Raw genomic sequence first — 14,090 nt, 5'->3', positions numbered from 1 at the left:
ACTTCTGCTGCGTGTCACGCACAGCTAGGACAGGACATCTCCAGTTGACTGATCTTTAACTGCCGGTACCTAATTGGGACTTCCTGCTAGTGCAGATTGGATTCCTTGCTTGTCGGAAGCCGTATCTGCATTCCCAGACAGATATCGGGCGCAGAGAGCCAAAAGGCGCCGCGTTGAGTGCGCTGTCGCATCCAGCTGCTGTCAGAGGGGCAGAAAACAGACCCCGGCTTCACAGAGAGCCCAGCACTTGGACAGCACCTGCAGCTCCCAGGGCTGGTACCATCCTGCTACCGCTGCAAGTGCCAGCTTCAGAGGGGAACTTTAAAAAAAAGGCCAGACCAAATATTCAGGCAGTATCACCGCAGATTCCAGGAGAATCTTAATTTTAAGGATACTCCTGCATTTAGTACTTGCAGAAACAAATGGTACACCAAGGATGTAAATCAACTGTTCAGATTTTGAGCAAGCTTAAGCCGTTTTCCAGCTTGCAGACATGACTGGGAGTTACATCAAGCCTACCAGAATTTAAATGCTGACCTTCCAACTTTAAATTGTCTCATGCACACTTGGGGAGATATGCAGAAAGCCTCCTCCTCACCCTGCCTACAATTAAAAGCAAACAGAACTACCACACTCTGCAGCAGCTGTCTTGGACACAAATGCTGCATAACAATAGCTAACAAGAGCCTGTAGCAGCAACACAACTATAAATAGCATCAGTTAGTGTTTCTGTAAGGAAGGGTTAGGACCACAGCATTTTCAGTGGATTGGAATGGATGCAGCTGAAGCTCCTGAGATCACTAAAAAGAAAGGTGTCTGAGGTTGAGATTTCTTTTTGTGAGTTGTTCTCTAGTTTGCCTTTCTGTTCCAGGCACTTACTTGCAATCAGCAAAGCATGGAAGAGCTCCCTGCAAAGACAGCACTATTTTTCAAACACACTAGCTCTCCTCCAAACCACTAAGCCCTGGCTTTTACAGGCAAATCCATCCCCAGCTTGCTAAACCCACAACATAGTAATGTCTGCTCTGTGGTGTTTATTCCAGTACTCCAGAGGTTTTCTAGTCTCTCAAGTATGTGCCTCGAAAGAGCAAATACCATTTGCTTTCTAATGGAGAAGTCCATTAATAGCACAGTCTAGCCCCTGAACAGCTAAGCTTGGCCTTCAAGGAACATGTATGCCTCCAAAAGGGTGATGTATCCAGGACATGGTCTATCAGCAGGCTAACAGAAAAAGCGAGCCACGAGATGCAACAAAATACAACTGTCTCGTTGTTACCTCCTTTCTGAACAGGGAACTGCTCTCAGAACTGCAGAGGGGCAACTCAGACCACCTGGACTTTTGGAGTAGCTGATGCTTAGAATTGGCAAGAAAGCTCAGTGTAAATGTCCACGGATCCCAGAGAACTCATTCTGCTCAAGTCAAAACAGACTAAGCCCAAAGTTCTTTCCAGGGGCCTGCAAACATGTTCCTGCTTTCAGATGCCCCATTGTTATATTTCTAGGAAATGGGATCCTTGTCTGCATTGGCAAAAAAAAAAAAAAAAAAAAAAAAGAGAGAGAGAGAAGAAAACAGAATGCAAAATCTAAACTCATTCATTTTAACTTCTTCTGCCTATGTTCTCCACCAACTACTTAAATTCGCTGGTTTTCCAGGAACATCTCCAAGAGTGGCTATTGTTCAGTCGTAACATGAAACACTGCTGACACTAGCAGCATTACTAGCAACCCTTGGAGAGAGCTCTGTGCATTAGTACATACAACAAAATGTAGCAGTGCCTTATACAGGCTACAAAATCTGAACATCCAAGTCCAAACACCAGTACTTCCAGATCCAAAAGAACGATTTGTGTCTCTTTCTTCATAATCTACTCTCCCCCACAATCATTCTTTTCAGACACCAGACTCTAAGAAATCCCCATCTAGACCCATCAAATACCTGAACTCTGTCTCCCTCCCATTTAAGTGTTAAGCTCCCAAGGACACAGCGTCCTTGATTTACCACTTGAAGCATCAAAGAGCAGCCCATTACCTATTCCTTTTCACATCGCTCAAACCATTAGGCAGTTCAGCAAGTGGCAGAGAGGAAGGAAATGCATTACAGACATTTAAAACATACACCTACCAAGCGGAAAGAGGGATTATTGCCAACATTTACTAACTACAGGCACAGCACTCCAAGCATGAAAACACAATGCAGCACACGATGTCCTGTGCAGCGAGGTGCTCAGCCTTACCTGCACACCAGGGTCGCGATGATGACACACCACGCTGTACAGCAGCAGTCTGCGTTGAGGTGTTCTTCGCTCTTTCGGTGGCGGCAGCACAGCCAGAAGGAGTAGAACAAGAGGAAGAGCAGGTCCAGAGCCAGGCAGGAGAGCGCCACGCCACCCAACAGCAGCAGGGCCTGAGGAAAAGAAAACCGGTCGTCAGCATGGGTCCACCGAGCACCCACAGCGCAGGCCATCAACCAGAGGCCTGAGGACTCGACTGTGAGACAGTACTAAAGGCCAAACCTGAAAACTGGTTGTTTAATATGTTGTTTTTGGTTTTGTTTGTAAAAGCCACAAACAGGGGGCTCCAAGCACTGCTTTCTCCTTGCCCTGCCTCTCTGCTCGATGAAACCATCTCCTGCCTCTGAGCTGCGATGAGCCGAGCCATTTTGTCTGCCCCCTCTGCATGCAGCCAAAGTGAATCAGGGAGGGCTCCCTCTTTACTGCAGATCAGAGGTCAGCAGATTTAAAGAGAAAATAAATGAATAGTTCAGCCAGCTGCCTCTATCTGTACAGTTCTTTAATCCTCATGAATAAATATGCGGGCTTATTCATTAGACACCCAAGTGCATGAGTAGGTTTGAAAGGGGGTGGAATTTATTATGCATGTGTGATATTGAATTTTTTTTTCAAAAAAAAAAAAAAAAAAAAAGAAAATCTCCATGCAATGCTTCTATTCTAGGTAGACCTAGAATACATGCTAAACCCTCCATATACCATCCACATATACAGATACAGCAAAACTAATGCAGATGCTACAGACACACCAGCTTGAAGTAGTCACAAGCTTCGGTATTGTTGCACCTATTTCTATTCAGCTGTTCCCTGGGAGGAAGGGAAGGCAGAAAGTGTTTAACTCCATTCCGATTTATTTTTATTCAGAAAATCCTGGCTGAAGCCCAAAAATGCAAAACATTTTTGTTAAATAAAAAAACTAAACGAATTCTAACACTAAATCCAACCACTCTTTCTCAAGTGAATGAATGAAGTAAAAGGATGTTATTTTACCCAGAAGTGTTTTTGGGCAAACCCTTGGGTAGCAGTGACAAATGCCAATGTAGTAAAAATGGCGTTAATATCTGTAGAGGACCTAAGATACCTATTGCTGCCCCAATATTGGGAAGGCAGGCATAGATCTGTATCAGCAAACATAACACTAAGGTTTAAGTTTTTTTACTCAGTCTCTCTTTTTCTCCCCATGCAGAAATTCCTTTAAAATATTTATAGGCTTCCTTCTGATTGAAGCAACAACTGCCTCCTGGTCAAAGATGTGAAACACAGATTGCCGCAGTTGCAGCAAGATTCTCAGCAAAATTTGTGAACACTTCCAAGGGAATCTGGTAGCAAGTTCCTCTTCTGAGGTTTTTCTTTCCCTTCCTTCTCCCCCATCTTACTCCATAGGTACTCCCAGCTGTGTTTGAATTCTGGCAAGCTATATAAGCCACACAATACTTGAACGTACTTCCCAGCCCAGCAAATGGCAGTATTTATGGGCTGTAGTGCCCATCAGATGTACATAATGAGATTCACACCAGTTAGGGCTCTCTTGCTGCATGACAGATGATCCACGTCGCTGTGTGCTGTGTGCCTTCGCGGCCTGAAGAAAGAGACCCAGAGCTCACTGAGCGCGCTGGGGATGTGGGGAGCTTACAGGTGCACCTTCCCCAAACTCAACAGCTGAAACTGAACATTGGGATTTTTAAGCGAGAGAAGCGGGGCTGGAAGGGAAAAAGCACTATCCCCCTTTCCCATGATTACGCCAGATGGTGTGTGCACCGCTCGAGTTCCTGAGCACAAAGAGGCCTTCGAGAGGGAAGCTGCATTCGGAGACCCAACTTCTCCCACTTCTGAAGGCCTGCCATGTACAAGCCCTCAGTACTAATTTAACCAACACATTCAGCCTACTGAAGCTCCTTGGGGATACTGGTTATTTTTTAAACGCTTCAGGCTTGGGTAACACACAGCTTGCCTGCGCTGCTTGCCTGCACTTCTTTGCTTGCACTCTCGGCCCTCCTTGCTCGCTAACAGGCATTGCCTCCGGAAAGAAGAACCCACCAAAAAGTCCTCCCAGAGACTTTATTAGCAAAGAAATCACTCTGCAGCTCCAGGTGGAAAGGAACAGCCTCACTGAGAAGGAACAAACAGAAAAGAGCACACACACAAAGACTGCCATGCACCAAGCAATCTGGAGTTCTCACTTTGAAGGGACGCTTTAATATGTGCTTAAATATAAGCCTTTAGCCAAAAGGGGCTGGCTGGCCAGTACACCCAGATCTGTGTTTCATTTTGCAGAGAATATTTGTTTTCCATTAATGGATATGTGCCACGACAACAAGTGAAATCATCCAGCAGAGCGGTTGTTAATCTTTCTGACTGATGAGTCAGTTTAGGACCCAGAGCCTGGCTGGCAGTGAAAGCCTGGTCGCAACCAAAGATATGCCTGTGCCTGCTTGTTGGGATTAAATAACAGTATTTAAAAAAGGGGGTTGAAGCTGGATAAACCCTCCAAGACTTTATCCTGCAACACTAAATCTGGGACTCGGTTATCCAAGGCCACGTTATCCCAAGTAAATGCAAAATTACGCACTGGGCCTTTTGCCACAAAAGAGCATCAATTCGTCTTCGAACATTTGCTGAACTACCAGAACCTTTATAGCGAATGATGCATGAACTGCCCTTACAGGAAAACGGAGACAACTTCAAGGAGCAACATTTTACCACTGTGCTGACACTAATGGCAGAAGTGGAGACAGAGCAGTCCCTGAAAATGAGTGTAAATCCAAGTGGAATCAACCAGACTGGCAGGAGACGAAGCTGCAGCGTTCAGCAGCTCTTTCAAAATAAAAGTTAATAGCAATGCACAGGGAAGTAACCACGAGCAGCACTGCTAGCTTGGAAAGGCACCGTGAAACCTGAATACACTCGGTCTTGTGCATGCACTGTGCTCAACAGCCTGCTGCAGTGTTAATGGCTTTTCTCAGCTCTGCCTGGGTTGCCAGGATTCGTGGCATTCACCCTCTCAATGGGAATAAGAGGACAAAAAGGGGCAGAAAACATCTAGGTTCCCATGCAGAGAGAGGCACCATCTCTGTAAGAAACAAAAGTCATGGCAAAAACATCCCCTAGTAAAACCCCTGGGGCTGGTTAGCTCTACAGAGGCAGGAGTGTTCGCATGGTATGAGGGTACCTTGGGTGCTGATGTAACACCCAAGGACGTGGATGCAGATCAGCCTTCAGCACAGCACGATTCACAGTCTCCAGGATTGACTCAGCCGATACACAGACTTGCCTACTGGATGAAAAATCCCACACCAAACAGAAGGTTGCAGCTCTCTCAGCCCCCAAGTCCCCAGCTGTGATCTACATCATTAGCTCCGTGAGTATCTCTCTGATCTCTGTGGTCCTGGAAGGCTAATTTCTGCTGCTGAAACTGCACTTAAGGGATGTACACGCCACTCCATCGTCCCCCAGCAGGAAGTGCCCTCATGTAAGGAACTGCAATCACAAAGGTAGTCAAGAAGAGCAGTAGTGATCTACACGGATGAGAAAGGAGATATACAAGATATATTTAGGCACATTTCTTAATGAAAACCTAAAAAATAAAAATAAAAAATGAAGCATTGCAATGCAGGAGGTAAACACTGGGTTGCACACAGATGTCAAGGTTTAGCATTGCCTGAAGCCTGCTGGTTTGCCCCTTCACTGGACAGCAGAGTGCTGGCTTAGGGCCTTGTCCTCCCACCACCTCCCCTCTGCCACAAAGGTTACTTGGCACAGGTAGTCCTGGCAGCAGCACGGGGTTAGAAAGTTAATCCTGAATACACAGAGACTCCAAGTAATCCATATTAAGTACAAGTTTTTATGAATTTCAGCCTATCCAATTTCCAATTACCACTTTTTTTGGCCTAAACTATACCAACAGCAGTCCGGCACAGTGAGCAACTTCACATGAAATAGATGACAGCTATTTCTGGATAGCATTGCTATTTTACCACTAGTCATAAAGTCCACTAAAACCTCAAGAAGAAACTTGAGAGGAAACCTAAAAGTCTTCTGACAGTTCTCGAAAAGCACGCAGATTTGCTTTTAAGCTTCCATCAGTAATTTGAAAATTATTTCATCTTAAACTTTGTAATTTCAACCCACAGGACAAAATATAAAACCTACCAGCTATAGCTTTTGAGCATCTCAACAACACAGCTGCCTTAATCATTTCCAGATTGAGAGCTGTTTATAGTTTTACCTTAAAGTTAGCGTTTGCCAAGAGAAAGCTTTCCACTCAATCTGCAACTAATGTTCCTTCTGGATTTCCATGCAGTGACTTAAGATTGCGATAATAAAACAGAGAGAAGAGGTTAAAGGAGTGTGGGAAGAGAAAAACGTTCACCCAGAAGAACAAATGAAGCAAACTGGGCTGCTGCCAAAGCAGCACTCATCTCTATTTATTCCATCAAGGACGGAAGTCTTCTGAGCAAGAAAAGAAACTGCTGTGGGATAGTGTCATGCCCACACTACTTTCCACACCTTTTTTGCAGTCCTCAGAACATCTGAGAAGCTCATGTACTCACAGATGATAAATAATTACATCCTACCAAACTGATCTCTGTGTAATGCTGGCAGCAGCAGCAGCACATTCTGACCCCTCATCAGCTCGCTCTGATCGTGCTGAGAGTTCAGAGGCTCGATTTTCATTTCATCTCCCTTCTGGTGAAGAGTGCTCTGTGTGGCGTTTGTCGAGACACCGAACTGTCTCAGGATGTCATTCACGCCACAGCCTCCACAGAAGGATGCAGACTTTCTAGGGAACCCAGCCAGCCACGTATTGGCAAATGTAATTGCGGGGCCTGGGGGGGGAAGGATGTGGAAACCACGACTGATCTCAGCACTAAACCATCCATATCTCCTCCGCCTGGGGGACAGGCCTTCCCAGGCCAATCGCCGCATTCAGCGCAGCGGAGAAGCAAGGCTGGGCAGGAAACGTGCTGTGGAGGAGCCTTTTCCCACGGCACTGAGCCGTATTCTCCTTCGCTCGGGATCCCTCGGCAGCAGGGAAGAGCACCATGGAAACGGAGGCCAGGTTCCACCGTCTCATCTCCTTCTGCAGACATCTCCCAGGGAAAGCACGCTGCAAGGAAGCGCAGCAGATTACAGACACACGCACTAAGAGCAAGCCCACACTGGAGCGGCAATGTAGGCCAACGCTTTGCCTTTGGCTTTTTTGGCTACTGGCTTTCCTTGCTGGAAAAAAAAAGGAAAATGCCAAGGATTATGTCATGCATATTTTTTTATTTTCATTTAATCACCTGAGGACAAGACAGCAGACACTGGAATAAAACAGATCTACAGTCGAAACGCGTAACACGACTAGATAGCCCAAAGCAGGTTAACCAGGTTGGTTAAACAGCCAAGCTAGCTTCCTTAATGCCGAGAGGCAATCTACATGGGCAAGGGCATTCCAGAGTTAATTGGAATTAGAGCCGTGAACTAAAGTCGCCTTAATTACAAATGAGTGTTCACACAGGGGTTTAATGTAGTTTAACTAAAATGGTCTTAATTCAGTGCAGTTTAATTCACTTTAGTGCATTTAAAGTGGTTTAACTAATCTGCTTTGAATTTATTCCTCCAGTTAATTCAGATTAATTTCTCAAGTGCCCTTGTACATGCAACGACTGAGAACAAGGCTAGTTTGATTAGAAATTATCATCATTTCCTCCACGTTAACATTCTGACCCCTTACTTCATAATTAAACACTTTCAACACTGCCCTTATATTTGGTACAATTTGCAGAAGCCACCGGCGCAGAGGCCAGAAAGATGTAACCTTGCTGATAGTTGGTTTACTGCAATACCAAGCATGAAATACAATCATTGCCAGAGTCTGGCTGAGACTGTGCTTTAACAATTTATAGTGCAGGTACATCTACACACCTCAGCTGCCATAGGTTGCGTGGGGACAGGTGCTAGAATTCATCAGAGCACCTCCTATCGCAACCCAAAGGGAGGAGAGCTCCCAGGAGAAAGGATTTGCTTAACAATTGGGTTGTGTTTTTTTTTTTTTTCCTGCCCACAAATGCAGATCTAAGCCACACTAATCAGCGGTGAACACCGGCATCCTATTGGGCTGAAGTCAAATAACAATCCTTTTATTCCCTCAGCTGTTACCAACTCAGCAATCTCCATCTTACACGGCAAGGAAACATTCCCAGAGGTAAGGGGGTCCTCTAAATTGGATGTTCTTATCCCTCGTTTCTCCATAATGCTGGCTGAAAAACTCTATGCGCTGCAGCGATGAAAAGAATGAGACACTCACCAAATTCAGTTTCCACTGACAGGTCCCCACAGACTAAATCTTTATTAAATGAGGCTTAGCTCAGAACTGGCAGCTTGTCAAATGAGCATTCTCGCTGAAAAGGAGGATTTCCTTTCTGGGGATTCTGCAAATTCCCTTGCAGGGCTCTAAAAAAACCACGGGCGCATCAGTGTTCATGCAGGTCTTTGCTCCAAATCCCAGACCAGCAAAACGTGTAAGGAATCCCCTTGGGAACAGGCCTCTGGCTTTAGAAGTTCACTCCCTCCTAACGTGCCCGGTCAGATAACGTTAAACGTATTAGCCAGCTTTGTTTAAAGACAAAGATCAAATAAATATTTGGAATATTAAGGCGGAGGGCATTAAGAGGAGCGCCAGAAGAATTGCACAGCTCTCCCACACAGCTCGCGTGCACGCTCAGCTCGCCCATGCCAGACCAGCACAATTTCTCCAGCCCTTCCCTTCCCACAACAGATTAATTCACGCGTTCCTGACCAACGGCGGTCCCTCTACTCGGCCTTTTAGAAGCAGCTTTATTTCCTCGCTTCGAAAGCTGTATCACCCATAAAAGCCTTAAAACCCAATCTCCTCACAAGGTAATTTTCCAGCAAACTGGATAATGGAAAGAAACTCCGTGCTACAAAGGCAGCACGAATTTAATGCTCCTACAACTCGGGGATAAGCAAGCAGTGCCTGCGTTACCTGGCCCGAGCCCAGGCGTTGCACAAATTCCCCTGCCAAGCCAAGTCCCCAGCCCCAGCTCTGCTCTTGCTGGCCTGGATCTCCCCAAAGGCGAGGTGCGGTGCTGCCAAGCTGCCTGTTGCACGCAGCCAGGGACCAGGGGAGGCTTGCACAGCTCAGCACGTGATCTCGGCAGTGCTGGTATATTAAAAAAAAAAAAAAAAAAAAAAAAAGGAAGAAAAAAGGCAGGAAATGCTCAGGCCTGCAGCCCAGTGACTTAATCCAATTTCCCTCCTCTTCCCTCCCCCCTCCTACAATGTGGGCTCTCAGACAATGCACTTCATTTAGGGGGAAAAAAAATCTCATCCTTACTCACTATTAAGCCTATCCTTACTATTAAACCTATCCTTACTCACTATTAAGCAAAGAGTTGGGACACCACATTTTTTACCTATCTCCGCTGACTGTGCATATGCTGGAGCAGACGCCAACCTCAAGGATTTTCTTTCATGCCTCCATCTGCAAGGAGTCTGTGTTTTACTGTGAGCTACCAGCTCTTTTTAGCTATTCTTTAACTGTTTCTTAGTAGATATGGTTTGAAACCCAAGTATTCACAGTGCTCCTGTAAGTTGCAGAGGTCCTGTATAAAGATAGGACATTTCAGCAGAGATGACCACATGCACCCCCTTTTTCTCTCCTGTTCCTCTGCAGGACCTAAAGCCTGTCCTTTCCAGCACGGAGCAGGGAATGACATGGCAGTGGTTTAGATATTTAGGATCACAGCAGTGTTACTTGTCCTGCTTTATCACCTTCTCCTAAAACAGCCACCCAAACCAGAAGAGAGCCATTACGGAGTTTGAAGGCTGGGCTCAGTGCTCGGCTCGGACGTGCAGAGCAGGAGAGGCCCGGCAGAGAGGTTACTGCCAGCTGCACCGACCGTGCCATACCCCATGAACAGCCAGCCTCCAGTCTGCTTTCAGAGGCTTTCTCACACCATTTCTGTTTGGAAGAGGAAATAAAGCACTGGGGAAGAGCGGAAATGAAAAGAGCCACCCCCAAGTGGAATGGAAAACAAAATCTTACCCCAGTTGTGGAAACTTTGCCCAGAGGAACAGCAAGCCATCAACAGGGTGAGCCCATCCCATCATCAGGGACAGGAGTTTCCACAAGCATGACAGCTGTAGATAATGTGGTTGATTCGGTCATTATTTTACATTATTTTGGACTCGATGGATTGCCTTCAGTAATTCAATATCACATCACATGCATAAGTCAAGAAGCTTTGCTGGACAAAGAAGGTACTCCCTCAAGTTTTTTAACAGCATAAGCATCCAGTTGCATCCAGAGCGTGCACACAAGCCCTCTTCCTTGCAGATTCTGCTGGCATCTTTTCTGTGCATCTCATGATTTGCAGACATATCAAAGTAGGGAAAAACAGATCGAGTATGGCCATTTCCCGTCTACCCCACGAGATAAAAAAAAACACACTGACTTTCCAAATTTGTCTCCAAAATTTCCATATGAAAGAAGTTCATTTTAACAGAAGATATTTTTAACAACCCTACTTGGACTGAAGTGATTCTGGAAAGTCAGGCAGGCTTCTTTTTATATTTTTCCACTACTAGACCCTGCACAGTGCCTCATCCCCATAGTGACATCACTGCAGCCTTCCACCTCCAACTAATTTTGGTGGGACTGGAACCAGGATCTGGTAAAGCTCACTGATCGCACACAGGCAAGTAAAGAAGCTCATTTGCTTTGGAGAGAAAAGGCACCCCAGGACCAACAGAAAAGCAGCAGCTTTACCTTTGTTCCCAAGCACTGTGTGCAAATAACGTACTCCAATGTCTACTCGGACCTACCAAATGAGCTCATTTTAAGGAGACTTTTCACAGTAGACCGTGGCTTTGTGGAAAGACTCATAACTGATCTGCAAAGGACACTAAACACTTTTTTTTTCTTTAACAACTATAAGTGGAAACAAGAATCCAGAACTTGCAATCAGAAGGACTGTAAAAGTGCTCTGACTGTACCACAGGAATATAGAAAGCAAGCAGAAACCCAAGAGATATGAAAATACGTAAGACAAATGTAGAAAACATGATCACTGATGGGCCAGTGGGGTTGTGTTCTTGAATCATTTACAGAATGACATCTTACCCAGAAAATCCTGCATTGAACCATAAAGTGATGCAGAGTAATGAGAGCGATTCCAAATTGGAATGGGAACCCCAGCGTCAAATTGTTACTAATGTTAGACTTGAAAGGCAACTCAACGCGCCTACTAACATTTCTACAGCTTGCTTCATATCATTGGCACCGTGAAAAGGTCTTTTCCTAAAGAGCAGCTATCACACAAAAGGATTAAGCCACCAGTTGAACTATTTTCTAGTGTAACTAAGAAGCTCTGGCACACACTTTGGCATTTGGGAGCACTTCAGTCTAAAAAAAAATTAATTAAGAAGAAAAGGGATACTTTCCTGGTCAAGATAACCCATCTACCTCAAGTGGCTTCTCAGCGTGCTTCTGTTAGCACTGAATGAACAGGAAGGCAAGTTGTTGCACAGAAGTGATGTGAACGGGCTCCACCAATGCTGTTCTGTTCAGGGGTCTTTGACTTGGAGATCCATGTCCAGTGTGTGCATAAAAAACCTGAAGCCAACCATCAGAATCTAAAGCAAGAAGTTTGGAAAAACAGCAGCAACAAAAAATAATGACAAAAAAAAAGGGGGGGGGGCACTGCATTTCCATTTATATTTGCCCCGTTCAGCTTTACTGGCATTTTTCTGTACGACTAAAGCAGGTCAAATGGCCGTTTGCACAGCAAAAACTTACTGTAGTCCATAACACAAAATAAGCCAGCGACAAGGTGAAAGAAATAGCTCTCCTGATTACATTAGCAAATGACACTGGTACAGCTGCCCTGCTGGCTGACCTCTGGGAAGGAACAGAGAGCAAAATCAAGGGCGAACTGCCCTAAATCTTCAAAAAGTCACAACCCGTTGTGCTATTGCTAGCTTTCCACGTGACATCTTCCTTAAAATAATTTCTATTTGAAGCCAGCTTTAATGCAGGATGTCAGTCATGTGGAGAGGCCACGAAGGACTGACGAGGGGCAATATCCCATAGGGCCAGCGATTTCCTCCCACTCGCTGGGGCAGGAGGAGCACAGACCTCTGACCCACCTATTGATGTGGCCCTGAGCTGCCCCTCTTGCACAAACAATGTGGACATGCCATTAACTGTCAGGCTGGCAGTGACAAACAGCTGCCACGCTTCTCACCCTAAATTCACTCCCAAACCTCCTCTTTGCAGTCTATTACAGTTGTTTGTTTAAAAATAAAATAAATCTCTTCCTTCGACTTGAAGCCGTGCATTTCCCTTCCCAAAGAGAGGCTCATTCATGTGCAGGAAGCATTTCCACCCCACTTCTTCCTTGGTTTTGTTTTGTGTTTTTTTTGGGGGTTGGGTGGTTTGTTGTTGGTTATTTTTCCTCTCTTTCATTAAAGGAGAAAAAAAAGCTCTCAGATGGACACCTCAGGGAGGAAGACAACCGATATGCACTATGGGGAACCTTCAAACCCAGGAAAAAACTACCATCGAGAGACTAACAGAGGAAGCAGATCAAAAAAAAACCCTCTCCAAGCCAGCCAAGACCCACCACAGTCACAGCTGGAGCTGTGTTTCTGCACCACTGACAAGACTGGGAGCGTCATTAACCACCTCTCCTCTCAGCACCGCGGCCTGCGCGAGGGAAGCTGCAGAGCTAAGAAAGGCCCCACGCAGGCTCCTCGCCAAGCGCCGAGAAGGGATTAGGGCCTCCGGCAGCTATGCTGAAGGGAAATGCAGTTTGAATAGAGATGCTTTCTTTAACAGCTCTCGCCATTAGCAGAGCAGAGCTGCAGATGGTCCTCTGAGTGAGCAGGGGGAAATCAGATGGCGCTCCCTCCAGAGCAGCGTCCTGGCAAGGGGTCAGCAAGCCCAGCTTGGACCCTCTGCCCCTGCTGCCCATTCAGCACGCTGTAGGAAGGGAACCACACGCTTTTAAATTCGCATCCCGAATGCCATTCACGGGAGAAGGGCAAGAGGTAGCGGTAAGAGTGCATAGATTGAAAATCTCCGCAGATACAAATGCAATGTGGGGCCACAGCAAGAATCAGAGGGCACCCCCCTATGCAGCTCCAGGTCTGAGCAGCTCTTCTCACGGTTTCTGTTTCCCAAGTGGGTTGGGAGAAGAGGTGAAATGGTCTCAGCAAAGCAGGTCATTACAAAGGCTCGTCTGCCTGCAAAGCTGAACAATGTCAAAGGCCATTGGCCTGAAAAAATAAAAAAAGAGTGACAGTACTGGCTTTATATTAGGTATTTAGGGACAAATATGCCTCACTTACCCTCCCTTACCACCAACTTTTGGGAACATATAAGGACAGTGAGCTGTTTTGCTGTACTGGCAGTTATATCAGTTAAAAGAAGCACATATTTGCACCTCTTTGTCCTAACAAGATTGCTTGTAAGCTGCTCTACTTTCCCAAGACAGATACATCATTTACACTAGAAACAAAGGCACTTTAAAAGGTAGACTAATGCACACAGCCCTCCTTCAGATACTCTTCCACCCCGCTCATGGATAGAATCCCAGACCTCGAGTCCTGCACGGGTGTTCATTCATTCATTAATTCTTCTCAAGTGCATTTTGAGATTGATTTTACAAGAGAGTTCCCAGAGCTCTTATGGAGGTTCTGCCTATGCTGATGTCATGGTTATATTTAAAGAAGGAATCCCACTAAAGTGGTTTATAACGTGCTCTGGCAGGACAGTGTAGACAGAGCTAAATC

At 45.7% G+C, this 14,090-nt stretch overlaps 1 protein-coding gene across 3 annotated transcripts in view; it reads right to left on the bottom strand.

Moving 5' to 3' along the window:
* TTYH3 (tweety family member 3) overlaps window positions 1-14,090 on the bottom strand; it is a 73,409-nt gene that overhangs the window by 33,031 nt on the left and 26,288 nt on the right. For all 3 annotated transcript variants that reach the window (XM_032197569.1, XM_032197567.1, XM_032197568.1), the window contains exon 2: window positions 2,235-2,404. In XM_032197569.1, coding sequence (XP_032053460.1) covers window positions 2,235-2,404 — 170 coding nt within the window. The remainder of the gene's footprint in view (window positions 1-2,234; window positions 2,405-14,090) is intronic.

The sequence above is a fragment of the Aythya fuligula genome, chromosome 15 (assembly GCF_009819795.1).
Source record: "Aythya fuligula isolate bAytFul2 chromosome 15, bAytFul2.pri, whole genome shotgun sequence".
Classification (NCBI taxonomy): Eukaryota; Metazoa; Chordata; class Aves; order Anseriformes; family Anatidae; genus Aythya; species Aythya fuligula.
The sequence above is the reverse complement of the archived record's forward strand: the minus strand, read 5'-3'. Positions and strand labels throughout refer to the sequence as shown.